At 43.5% G+C, this 12,824-nt stretch overlaps 1 protein-coding gene across 1 annotated transcript in view; it reads left to right on the forward strand.

The window, feature by feature from the left end:
• LOC123246820 (multidrug and toxin extrusion protein 2-like) overlaps positions 1-12,824 on the forward strand; it is a 34,768-nt gene that overhangs the window by 18,994 nt on the left and 2,950 nt on the right. The window contains exons 4-9 of the mRNA XM_044675609.1: positions 1,476-1,532; positions 6,025-6,133; positions 7,050-7,125; positions 9,056-9,125; positions 10,687-10,819; positions 10,913-11,007. Of these exons, the coding sequence (XP_044531544.1) occupies positions 1,476-1,532; positions 6,025-6,133; positions 7,050-7,125; positions 9,056-9,125; positions 10,687-10,819; positions 10,913-11,007 (540 nt within the window). The remainder of the gene's footprint in view (positions 1-1,475; positions 1,533-6,024; positions 6,134-7,049; positions 7,126-9,055; positions 9,126-10,686; positions 10,820-10,912; positions 11,008-12,824) is intronic.

Below are 12,824 nucleotides of genomic sequence, written 5' to 3' on the forward strand. Positions count from 1 at the left end.
CCTCCTGTCTCTAGGCCTGACTCTCACTCCACTGAGCTACCCAGCTGCCCTTTAGTATTACTTCTAAGACAGAAGGCAAATGAGGTTAAGTGACTTGCCCATGGTCACATAGCTAGGAAGTGTCTGATGTCAGATTTGAATCCAGGTCTTCCTGATTCCAGGACTGATGCTCTATCCACTGTGCTACCTACCTGGTAGCTTATGCTACTTTTATAAATAATATTACTGCATCATATGATTTAAATTCTGTGGAGGGGTCCCTAGTAGGGATTCCCAGGTCCTGGGAGGAATGGAAAAAAAAAGCCAAAGGCTGCCCCTTGGCTCCACATAATCTTATTCTATGGGATGCTGACACAAGCCACATGGCCCTTAGAATTCTGCTGACATCAGGGGGACTTGGGGCTCAGAATATGGCACCCATTAGCTTTTCTGCTTGCTTTTGTCATCATGCTTTCCTCTCTATCAATACCATTGCCATCGAGAAAGCTCTTTCTCCTGGTGTTCATGCAATTGTGTGTGCCTATCGCGTCCCAGGAAGGTGTTTTTGAGCAATTAAGCCTTCTTACACCAGGTTTTCTCATCAGCCACAAAAGGCATCCATATAAAAGGGGCCCCTAGTGCCCTGGCTTTCCCAGGGTAGCAGATGGCACTTCGGGTCCTGGCAGCAGACAAGTGTGAAGTTTCAGGGGCTAGAGGGCTTGTCTGGCATCCTATGTAAATTGGACTCCATTTTGCATCCCTCGCAGGAGCTCAGACCGAATGTATCCTGTTCTTACAAAGGTCTCTGGTGCATGCTTAGGAAGGGGGGAGATGGCGCCATATGCAAGGAACGCAGACACAATCGCAGTCCAATAATCATACCAATAATCGTGTTAGGAGGGGGACCGTGTGTGTGATTTCGTTGGTATTCAGGTCAGCAGCTTCTCTGTGACTTCGTCTTAGAGAGTCTTAGAGCAGAGGTGTCAAACACATGGCCCCATGCAGCTGGCAACACTCCCGAGTGCAGCCTGAACCGGATTAAAATGTAATTGGGAGATACTTTTAAAATAAATAAAAATACAATAAAACAGAGACAACATTACCCTTTAAGACCAAGTCAATATGTGTCAGCAGAGAGCCTTATGTAGGGATTACTGGGTCTGTTTCTATTTCCATCTGACATTGCTGGCCTTGGGCACTGAAAGGTTAAGTGACTTCCTTAGGGTCACACAGCCTCTATGTCTAAGTGATGGAACTTAAATCCTGGTCTTCCTGACTTTGAGCGCTTAGATATTACTTTATATCCACAATAGCTGTGTGAGATAAAGAATCCCAATGTTATTCTCATTTTCTAATAATGGAGATTATATCTCAGAGAGGTTAAGCAGTAGCTAATAATTAAAATGTCACAGCCAGGATTTAATACTGAGTAGCCAGTGAGGTAGCAAAGTGCCAGCCCTGGAGTCAGGAAGACCTGAGTTCAAGTTGGACCTCAGATACTTACTAGCTGTGTGTCCCTAGGCAAGTCGCTTAATCCCATTTTCCTCAGTTTCCTTGAATGTAAAATGTGCTGGAGAAGTATATACCAAATCATTCCAGATCTTTGCCAAGAAAACCTCAAATGGGATCATGAAGAGCTGAACATATCTGAAAAACAAGTAATCGATAATACTATTCTGAATACAAATCTAGTGGTTCTAACAAAGAGGACCAAAGATGAGGAAATTAGCAAAAGTGGACATTAAAGGAGCTTGCGTGCTGAGTAAGATAGTGATTGAACCCACCTTCCAGATCAGATTAAAATGTCATTGGGAAATACCTAACAATGTAAACCAGTGGTTCCCAAACTTTTTTGGCTTTCCAGAGAAAATATTACTTAGCGCCCTCTGTCACATACTATCACTGCCCCCTTACAATTATTCACCACCCTCAAATGTACCTGTGACCATCACAGCCTCCCTGGATCTCTGCAGCACCCACCAGGGGGTGGTGGCGCCCACTTTGGGAATCACTGATGTAAACAATTACAATATAGAACATAGATGATGCTAATATGCTGTTTTCTAAAGCATAGATATGACCCGAAGGAAATTTTATACACAGTTTAGTGGCCCCTGTTTATATTTAAGTTTGGTACAACTGGTGTCATGGAAAAGGAAGCTGAACTTGGCTTCAGGAAAGTCTAGGTTCCAGTGCCACTTTAGATATTTATTATCACTTTAGATATTTATTAGCTAAGTGACCTTGGGCAAGTCACCTAGCTCTTCCCCTGTAAGATGAGGTATATGGAATCTGATGTCCTTTTCAATTCTATATCTATGATGATAGCAAAGTAGCAAGGTGAAGAATTTACCCTGATTGAAGCCAGAAACAAGGCTCACTGGAGTCTTATCCCAGAAGGAATACATGCAATATTTTATTCATATGGTTATCTCCAAGAAGTATGAGTTCTAAGCCAACTGCCAGAGGAGGTAAGGAAGCGCCCTGAAAAATACAAGGATATGGTGAAAAGAATACTTAATTGGGATCAGAAGATTGTTTTAAGCTCCAGATTCGATACTTATTGGCAGTGTGACTTAGGGCATCTAGCTGGCACAGTGGATAGAGGGCTGGACTTAGTGTCAGGAAAACCTGAAATTCAAGTTGGACCTCAGACTCTTACTAGCTGTGTGACCCTGGGCAAGTCACTGTTTGCCTCAGTTTTCTCATTTGTAAAATGATCTGGAAAAGGTATAGCAAACCACTCTAGTTTCTTTGCCAAGAAAACCCCAAATGGGGTCATCAAGAGTGAGACGTGACTGAACAACAGAAGCCTTGTGGCTTGGGTTAGTTATTTTTAACCTCTCTGAGCCTCACTTCTTCCATCTGAAAAATAAGGTTAGAAATATTTGCTCTTTTCCAGGGTACTTTACTTTGTTTTATATCCAGGTAAGTTGGATAAGATGTAAGCCCACTATTAGATTCTCAGGAGCAAAGGAAATGGATATTTTAGTCCGTTTCTTAGCCTAATCGTAATCACTTTCCAGCACGTTCAGACCAATTGATAGTGCCAACAGTACAGGGGTAGGACTGGCCTTCCATGACCCTGGCACCCAGGGATGCTGAGCGTTTGTCCTTGAACTTTCTGTGTTCTGTGAACCAGAGCTGGGCTGGGTGGCAGGAGAACTGAGAAACACCTTTATTACTTTATTGAGTTTTAGCTAGAGTTATTACTTACAGGCCAAGGTTCAGAAAATGTTGCAATATGTGATTTTTGTTCACTGGCCTGTAGAAACATACATATGCGGTGTTGTTCAATAGAAGGAATATGCGCCATGATACCTCCTCTGATCCATCATCGTGACATGATGGGAGTCCTGAATGCCAGGGGAAAAAGGCACTGACTGGCACACACTTCTAAGCTGAAAAGGCTTATGATGGATGCACTGTGTTTGTTTGTCCTTCCAAGATAATTTCAGGGAAAGCTTGTTACCAGGTTGACTACAGACTATCAATTTTTTTGACCGTGATACTTATTAAAGACTATCTACTAAGATGGGCAGTTAGGTGACTCAAGTGGTTGGAACACTGGTCTTGAAGTCATAAAGACCTGAGTTCAAATTTAGCTTTGGACATTTACGAGCTATGTGACCCTGGGCAAATCCCTTAACCCTGTTTGCCTCAGTTTCCTCCTATGTCAAATGAACTAGAGAAGGAAATGACAAACCACTCCAATATCTTTGCCAGGAAAACCCAAAATGGAGTCATCAAAAGACAGAAATGACTGAAACAACTGAATAACAACTGCTAAGATGCCAAAAGGTTGGGGTCTATGTGGGTAAGTGTGCCCAGATTAAAGTATTGAAGCCCTGAAGAAATTTGGGTGCTATAATTACTTCTCTTTAGGTAATCATCTCACCTTTGACATTTGCTAGATATGAGTCCTTTATCATATCAGATGAAATCTGGTCTCAGACACTTCCTAACTGTGTGACCCTGGGCAAGTCACTTAACCCCCATTGCCTAGCCCTTACCACTCTTCTGCCATGGAACCAATACACAATATTTATTCCAAGACAGAAGGTAAGGGTTTAAAAGTAAAGAGAAATCAGAAGCCTTTAAAAATATAAATAGTTTCAATTGTGACTTCCCCATTTGAGGCTCTGTTTCTTCATCTATAAAATGGGAAAATAATATTTTCCTACCCACCTATAGGGTGGTCCTAAGGAAGGCATTTTATAAACCTTAAAGGTCCATAATAATGTAAGTTATTAATATTATTACTTAGAAAAGCAGAACCTAGAGAGTTGGTAGGGTATATAAAGCATTGGACCTGGAATCAGCAAGACCAGAGTGCAAATCTGACTTCACACATACACACACACACACACACACACACACACACACACGCACACACACGCACACACACACACACACATTTATTAGCTGTGTGACCTTGGATAAATCATTCAGTCTCTTTTAGCCTCAGTTTCCTTTTCTGTAAAATGGAGAAATAATAGCTCCTACCTCTCAGAGTTGTTGCAAGGATGAAGTGAAAGAATATTTGTAACTCTCTAAACTATAAACTGCTATGCGAATGCCAGTTATTATTATTTTTTATAAATTCTGGAAGGGTTATGAAAGACACTGATACACTTGGAGGAGTTGTGACTTGGTCTGACCATTATGGAAAACAATTTGGCATCAGGCAATGCGAGTTACTAAAACATCCATGTTTTTGGACCTCAAAGAGGTCAATGATAGAAAGGTCCCATATGGACAAAAATATGTATAGCAGTACTTTTTGTGGCAGCAAAGAAAAGGAAACAAAGCAGATGCCCATCAGCAGAGGAACAGCTTAACAAGTTGTGGTACATGACTATAATGGAATATTACTGCACTTAAGAAACAATGAGTATGAAAATGTAGAGAAGCATGGGAAGACATGTGAACGGATGGGACATGAAGTCATCAGAATCAAGAAAACAATCTCCATAATGACTTAGTGTAAATGGAAACAATGACAACCAATAAAAATGTAATGCTGTCTAATTATAATGGCCAAGCTTGGCCCTGAAGAAGAGATATGAGATTACATCTCCCTCCCTTCTTTGCGAAGGTTGATGGGGACGAGGGAAACGATGGATGTGGAATGCAGCTTACTTATGGGATGTTGGTTGATGTATTGGCTAATGTGCTGAATGCAGTTTCCTCCCTCCCTCCCTCCCTCCCTCCCTCCCTTCCTCCCTTCCTTCCTTCCTTCCTTCCTTTCTTCCTTCCTTCCTTCCTTCCTTCCTTTCAGATCCTTGGAGCCTTCTAGTAGGGGACTTCTCTAAGTTGACATCAATCCCCATTCTTGCTGCTGGTTGTTTACCAACAACTGCCCTGCTGGCTCCTTCCCCTCCTACAGTTCTACTTGCCTTTTCAGTTGGATGTTTTGTGCACATCCTGGGTCTTCTCCTTGCTAACAATTCTCCACTTTAGCTAAAACAGACAGCCTTTCCTAGGGGGTAAAAAACATTCTAAAAACTCCAGTCTACAGCAATTTCATGTGTCTTCCTAAAGACATGCATGCTCCCATGAATGGGTACTTGTGTTTTGTTTGATTTTTATTGATGACTTTTGTTTTCATATAACCTTCCTTTCCAAATACATCACTCCACTCCCCCCAGCCTTTCTAAAAAAGAAGAAAAAAATGGGGGAGTGGAAGCTGTTCAACAAAACTTACACATCTACATAAGTCCAACAGTTGATGCAGTAATCCACACTCCTAGTTCCTCCATTCTGCAAAGAAAGGAGGAGGTCAAACCCAGGCACTTTTTTTTTAAACCCTTACTTTCTGCCTTGAAGTCAGTACTGTGTATTGGCTCCAAGGCAGAAAAGTGGTAAGGGCTAGACAATAGGGGTTAAGTGACTTGCCCAGGATCACCCAGCTAGGAAATATCTGAGGCCAGCTTTGAACCTAGGACCTCCCATCTCTAGATCTGGCTCTCAATCCACTGAGCTACCCAGCTGCCCCCCTCCCTCCAGGGACTTTTAATTTTACCTCCTTGTCTTTGATTCCAGATTCCTCTTGGGTTTGGCAATGCTGCCTGTGTCAGAGTGGGGAATGCATTAGGTGCTGGGGATATCCAAGCAGCTAAGAAAACTACGGTTACGAGTGTGTTGGCCACTTGTGAGTAAATGGGCATTCTCTAGTCCACTCCTAGCCTTTGCTTCTGGACCACAGCTCAGGATGTCTTCTCAATCATTATTGGGTGTATAGTTTGTGCAGACTTAGTCAAGTACTTCCTATTAGGACAGGGACTTCCCCTTCAAATGTTCCTATGTTCCAAGATGGATTTGGAATTGTTATGACTACTACAATTTCCCCTTAGACTTCAGATCCAATCCCAACACTCTGCTGTCAACTTGATTCAAAAGTCACCACTTATTGAGAACTCTCACCTCCGGTAGGGATCTCCCTCTACAAAAGCCAACCTGTGTCAAAAGACCTGAGTTCAAATCCTTTCCTTGATACATAATATCTGTGTGACCTTGGCTAAGTCATTTCTCTTCAGACCTCTGTAAAATGAGGGGGTTGGAGTAGATGGCCTTTGAAATCTCTTCCAAGCTCTATTAATGCAGCTGAAGAGCATGTCAGTCTTTTTTGGGTCACCATATCATTAACTTTGAAGACTCTCAGATTTTTTTCAAAGTAACTATTGGCTTGCTACAATTGCTGCCCAGTCCCCAACCTCACCTTGTCCTACTCAATCATAAAGTGGTGATCCATAGAGAGTAGAGTATGATGGGAACAAAGGAGAGATCCAGGCAAAGGGCTTAAGGGAAATCTGAGGAAGGAGTGAACAATCATGGAAGGTGTCATAGAAGAGGTGGCACCTTAGCTGCCTTTCCCTCCTTTTGGGGGCAAATGGCACACAGTGAAAATGGTCTGAAGGAGCTTCCCAGTCACATAACTAAGATGTCATTTTGTCCTTGATGATGACAAAGACCCAAAGTTAGTCCAAGGAAGAGAATACCCCAAAGGCTACAGGCACTAAAAAGGGGAGGCTGGGGCCAATGCTGTTTTTCTTGTCTCTCCTTTTCAGGTGGCATCTTTTTTGTCATTGGCTCCCTGCTAACCATCTTCAAGGATATGCTGGGACGAATTTTTACCAATGATGAGTAGGTAATCAATATCCCTATGCTCCTGGGCATACATCCCACAGGGGTCCCTACTTAGTTCTGGCAGGGCTCCTTGAGCAGTCATCATGTCTGCATACTAAAGGTGCATGTCTGGCTGCCTCTTTATGGCTACCATTTTCAAGTGTGTTGGCTGGTGGTTGGGGAGGAACTGGAGGCATCAAACCATTGACCATGAAAAAATTAAGTGCCAGGCATTGCTAGGCTCTGGGGATACAACTACAATCTCTGAGTCAAAAAACAGGCACTACTAAGTGCCTTATACAATGAAAAAATGATTGGGATACAAAGAAAGTGAAAGACACAATTTCTGCCCTCAAGGAGCTTACATTCTAACCAGGGAGAACAAAATGAGACAATCTACCCTGCGAGGAGATTATATTCCACCCATAGGATATAACATCCATCAGCCAATTAACAAACATTCATTAAATGCCTTCTAAGTGTCAGTGCCTGGGCTGTGTTCAGCTCTGGGGCATAAACCAAGTGAGATAGTCAAAGCCTTCTACTAGAAGTATATGTGTTCACATGTAAGTAAGTACAGATTAGGGAAAGGGTCTGGACCTGTGATTTCATTGTTATAAGAACTTCTGGGTGGGAAACTCTTTATCAATTAATGTCAGTAACTTCTTGTAACTTAGAGTCTTAGATGGGGGGCTCATGGCCTTTTCTGGGTCATGGGCTCCCTTTGGCATTGACCCCTTCTCAGAACAATGTTTTTAAATATATGACATAAAAATGTACAAGATTACAAAGGTATTACAAATCAATTATATTGGAAGAAAGATATTATTGTTTTCTATCCAAGTTCATGGACCCCCAAAATCTCTCCAGGGAGCTCTGGTTAAAAACCCCTGCCTCAGGGGCAGCTGGGTGGCTCAATGGATAGAGAATCAGGGCTGAAGATGGGAGGGCCTAGGTTCAAATTTGGCCTCAGACACTAACTAGCTGTGGGACCCTGGGCAAGTCACTTAGCACCCATTGTCTAGCCTTTAACACTCCTCTGTCTTGGAACCAATATATAGTATTAATTCTAGGATGAAAGGTAAGGGTTTAAAAAAAACCCTGTCTTAGGTGGTTGCCTAGATTCCTGAAAAGTGAGATGATTTCCCTATAGTCGCAAAGTCAGCATATGTCAGAGATGGGACTCGATCCTAGTTCTTCCTGGCTCAGGGCTAGCTCCTTCTATACTTATCTCTTGGATATAGGCGCATACCCCATCCTGCATCCCTAAATGTACAGAGATCCGGGTGCTGGCATCTGGGGGAATCAGGAAAGGCCTTGAAAAGAGCTGGATATTTTAAGGGAAGGAGCTGAGGAGGGAGAGTAATGTGGTATAAGTCCAATTTGGGGCTGCTTTTGTGGAAGGGGCAGGGAAAGCTTTACACAGGGGTGGCAGGGAGCTTTCTTCTCTCAGATACCCTTCAGTGACTCATCTATGAACCACTGACAAAGGGCCAGATTCTTTCAGGTCTCCTCCCTTTCCTGGTAGATCAAAGGCCATAAATTCAAAATGGGGCTCTGTGGCAGGCCATCTGGGTGGCCTTGGACAAAATTACCTCTTCCATCTGGGTCTCTGTCCTCATGTGTTAAATGAGATGAGTTGGATTCCAGATAGTCTTCTGGCCCAAGATCTTATGAGTGTGAAGAGTAGAAGGGGAATGGAATCCCATCTCTTGGAGGGTCCTGGGGACAAAGGCCTCCCACTGACTCAGAGATGCGTGGAAACATGACTATTGCGAGGGCAAGAAGGAAGGCCAGAGGTGCAGGTCGGTGTGTAGATGGTGGAAGGTGGGGGTGTCTCAGCTTTCTCTCTCTCATCATGGCTTCTCAGAGGTCAGCGCAGGTGTAACCCAGCAGGGACACAGTTTGATAGCCCCGAATGAACGTTTTTTTCCCATTTTTCTCACAGAGAAGTCAATGCCCTGGTGACTTGGGTCATGCCTGTCTACATCGCCTTTAACCTGTTTGAGTCACTCTGTGTGAGTATATTCCTGAGCTCTGTGCTCTTCCCTCCCTAATCCCTCCTAGGGCTCTCCCCAAGAGTTCTTCCAAACCTGACCTCCTCCTTAGCGTTGCTCCTCTCTTGCTATTCCTCCAAGCCACATGAGGAAAGTGTGGGGACTGAAAGAAAGCCCCTGAGCCTCAGGAGCCAGTGAGGAAAGAGGATTTTTCCCTGCTGAGGACAACTACCAATAATTCAAAACAAGGACCAGCCCCCTGCCCAGGGAAGTGTTTTCAAGACCTGGGTCAATGACCAAAGGAAGAATCAACCCATTCTAAGAGAGGCATAATATCTTAAGATCACAGACCTAGAGTTGGAAGGGACCCTAGAGCTCATCTGGTCTAACTCCCTCATTCTACAGATGAGGAAATGGAGGTAAAATACTTTATAGAGATTTCATTAGACACTCACAACCCTGTGATAACAATAGGTGACACTGATAGTGCTTGATACTCCTGTGAGGAAGATGTGATTAATGCCCCCATTTTACAGATGAGGGAACTGAGACTGAGAGATATGAAGTGACTTAGCCCCAGGGTCACATAGCTAGTAAGTGTCTGAGGCAGGACTTGAACTCAGATCTGCCTAACTCTTAAGTCCTAACATTCTATGCATTGCACCACCTAGCTGTCTCAGTGGACAATACTACCTCTAGCATTTATTTCACAGGCTTGATGTATGATTCAGATGAGATATTGTAGGTAGAGAATACCTTCTGCAAGCCTTAAAGTACTTTGTGATGTCTGCCCATTGTTGTTGTTGCTGTTGTTGTTACTACCCTGGGGCTCATTCTAAGACTTTATTTGTCCTTCCCTGGTAGAGTGGAAAGCATACAGGATTTAGAATCAAGATTGTTGTCCAAACTCCAGCTCTATTATTTAATAGATGTGTGGCATTAGGCAAATTTCTTGACTTCATTGGGTCTCAGTTTCCTCATCTGTAAGATGATGAGGACCGATCAGATGGTCTTGAGCTCCTTTCAGGGCAGGTAGGTGGCACAGTGGATAGAGCACTGAGCTTGAAAACAGGAAGATTCATTTTTATGAGTTCAGATATGGCAGCGATCCCAAAGTGGGTGTCACCGCCTCCTAGTGGGTGCTGCAGCGATCCAGGGGAGCGGTGATGGCCACACTTTTTTTTGTATTACATTCTATTCTGAGTTCAATAAATAGTTTCATAATTTCCAGGGGTGCTAAGTAATATTTTTTCTGGGAAGGGGGCAGTAGGCCAAAAAAGTTTGGGAACCACTGATAAGTCACTTAATCTTATTTGCCTCAGTTTCCTTATCTGCCAAATGAGCTGGAGAAGGAAATGGCAAAACACTCCACCTATCCTTGCCAAGAAAACCCCAAATGAGTTATGAAGAGCTGGACATGACTGACAATATCTCAATGACAATAAATAAGCTCCCTTGTAGCATTCAGTCTACCATCTTATGTCCCTAAGACCCCAAACCTTACCAGGTCTCAGTTTCCTTATTTGTAAAATGAGGACCAGATGGTTAATCTCACAATCCTTCCCTTTTATTTTCCCCACAGTGTGTTTGTGGAGCAGTGTTGAGAGGAACTGGCAAGGTTGTCTTTGGGGCTGCAGTGAATGCCGTGAGCTATTATGCCATTGGTCTCCCAATTGGGGCTGTTCTGGTATTTGTGGCCAAGATCGGAGTCAGAGGTATGAGAAATGTCTGTTGAAGCAAGCAGGTAGAAGGGTAGAGGCATCTTAGGGTGCCATTTCCCATGATTCTCTCTTTCTGTTCCCTTGCAGGCCTCTGGCTGGGGATGCTGGTCTGTGCCATCATGGCAACCATTACTTTTATTGTCTACACTGCCAGAATTAACTGGAATTTGGCTTCAGAGGAGGTAATCAGGGTCTCTGATTGAATGAAGCAGGAACACTGACATATTAGGCAATCTGTATTCTTGGAAAGGAGAAGGAGAAGCCAGTTGATGACTTTGTGGGCATGCTGGATGGGCAGAGGTCTGTCTTCATGGCTCCATGGTGCGCCTAACTCATTGTAGGCTGTTCTAGGCACAACAGGTGCTATCATCCCCAGTGGATGACCCACTCTCCTCTTAAATGGCCTCAAGGATCCTACAGAAAACTGATGCTGACTAGGCTTTGCCTCCAGTCAATCATGTTCCAAGTATTAACTCAAGCTGTTATATTTCATAGTGAGGACAGATGAATTGTCTCCCCGGGCTCCTGAGGAGGAGGAAGAAGAATAGGTTTCATGAGAAAACATTCTTGGTGTGTTTTGAGTGGAGAAATAGGAAGATGGGGCTGACTTTCCCAGAAGTCACAGTGGACCCTCGTTCAGGTCTGGGGATAGGAAGTTTGGGGAGACAGCCATGGGTTCTTCTCTCAGGAAGTGGGGTGGAGATGACACCCCCCCAAGGAAGGAGATAAAAGTATCTTTTCTCCATGTTCCATCTAATCCAAACATCATCCAACCTTCAGATTTAACTACCTGGATGCACAGGCTTGGTCATGTCTTCTCTGCTCAAAAATCTTGGGTAGCTTCCTATTGCCTGCTGAGAAAAGTTCAGCCTCCTCTGTTGGACCTTCAAGGTCCTGGGTTATCTGACATCCCCTACTTTTCTACCCTTGCCAAATAGGCATCCTTTTATACTCACTGTGTTATTGGAAACTTTGGGGTTTTTGAACTACATTTCCCATGAGCCCATTGGCTTCCTGTTGTTACATGCTGACAGGAGGAATAAATTGAGGGGCTGGAGTTCCTCTTCCTCTTTTTGCTTCCTATCAGGGCATGGTGGAGCAGAGAATGGTGGCAGGCTGTTTGAACAGCCTAAGCTAGCATGGCACGTGGGTATATTTTCTAGTGACTACTAATAAATCTTACAAAAACCATAATATTTTTAAAGTTATTATTATACATTAATTTTATTTTTTACACCCACTTCCATCCAACTAGACTGTACTGCTCAGATCTGGGAGCACATGGTACATGCTTGTGATTTCACCTATTACATTCCTCTTCAGCCTTTAAAGCCCAACTCGGAAGACATGTCTCCTCCAGGAAGAGGTGAAACATCAATTAGTTAAGAATGAAATTACATTAGGAAATTTGGCAGATTAGGGTTTCTTTGATCATTTTCTTACAAATTTAAACCAGCAAAAATTCAATTCCAATAAACATTTCATTGAATCCTAGACCTGAAGTTGGGGAAGGGACTTAGTTCAACCTCATTTTATAGATAGATAACTGAGTCCTGGAAAGGCCAAGTCACTCATCCAAGGTCACATAGAGTTGGGACTCAAAACTTAATCCTCCTGAGCACAAGTCCAGTGGTCTTTCCACTGACTTCTCTTCCTCTCCCTTAAGTGCCTAATATGTGTGTGAGAAGCAGCTGAGTGGTGCCATAGATAGAGCTGGACCTTGGAATCAGGAAGACTCAACTTTGTGTGTTCAAATGTAGCTTCAGACCCTTACTAGCTATGTGACTCTGGGCAAGTCACCTAACCTTGTTTGCCTCAGTTTCCTCATCTGGAAAAGGAGCTGGAGAAAGAAATGGCCAACCACTCCAAGATCTTTGCCAAGAAAACCCAAATGGGGCCACGAGGAGTTGGGCATGACTGAACAACAAAATGTGTGTGAGGTCCTGGAGGAGCTACAAAGTAGAGATAAGGCAGGGTCCCTGCCCATAGCTCACAGTCT

Source organism: Gracilinanus agilis, chromosome 4 (genome assembly GCF_016433145.1).
Source record: "Gracilinanus agilis isolate LMUSP501 chromosome 4, AgileGrace, whole genome shotgun sequence".
NCBI lineage: Eukaryota > Metazoa > Chordata > Mammalia > Didelphimorphia > Didelphidae > Gracilinanus > Gracilinanus agilis.